This window comes from Saprolegnia parasitica (assembly GCF_000151545.1).
Source record: "Saprolegnia parasitica CBS 223.65 unplaced genomic scaffold supercont2.445, whole genome shotgun sequence".
Taxonomy (NCBI): domain Eukaryota; phylum Oomycota; class Saprolegniomycetes; order Saprolegniales; family Saprolegniaceae; genus Saprolegnia; species Saprolegnia parasitica.
Window position 1 is genome coordinate 9,051 of NW_012156839.1, and position 646 is coordinate 9,696.

A 646-nucleotide genomic window follows, 5' to 3' on the forward strand; every position below is an offset into this window, starting at 1 on the left:
ACAGCAGACGACGACGTTGCGTACGTGGGGGTCGTGGCCCGTCGTCAAGAGGTAGATGAGCGCCCCAAATGCAAAGCTAACAGAGTTGCATGAGATCATGAGGCGCGTTGAGGAGCGTGATACATATCGGCGGCTTTGCAGTGGGGCGTCGGCGGGTGCATGGCAGTCGCCGTGTGCAAGTCCAGGAACGGCGGCAGCAGCAGTTGCAAGCGATCGCCAGCAATCTATCCAAAAGCGCATCGTGAGTCCCGAAGATGCAGCTCGAAGCGAGTGTAGTACGTAGAGGTGGTGGATGGTGAGGTTGCCATGGACGATCCCACGCGTGTGCAGATAGTGCAGCGCGTCGACAAGCGCAAACGCTTTCCGGTGGAGCTACGGCAGCATGAGCAGTTCGATTCCGACCATGCGAGGTGTACCTGCGCCTCGGTGTAGCCATCTTTCGACGCGACATCTTGGGCGAGCGTACGCATGGGCATGAGGCGGTCATGCAGGAAGTAGACGACGTTCCATGTCGTCCCGGCGTCGAAGATGCCAATGACAGGCGCAATCAGCGGGTGCTCGCTACCGGCAATGGCCAACTGGTCGAGACGCCGAGACATGTTCCTACGCGCTGCGTGAGGCTGGGCGCGCAGCAGCATCGTATGCG

General features: G+C 60.2%; 1 protein-coding gene across 1 annotated transcript; it reads right to left on the reverse strand.

The window, feature by feature from the left end:
- Window positions 1-24: 24 nt before the first annotated feature.
- Window positions 25-599, reverse strand: SPRG_16798 (hypothetical protein; the record flags this gene model as incomplete). The annotated part of the gene is made up of 4 exons (XM_012356367.1): window positions 25-76; window positions 124-224; window positions 280-372; window positions 417-599. Coding segments are annotated over 4 exons (429 nt in total), but the record flags the coding sequence as incomplete, so codon positions are not given.
- Between the last annotated feature and the right edge of the window lie 47 nt (window positions 600-646).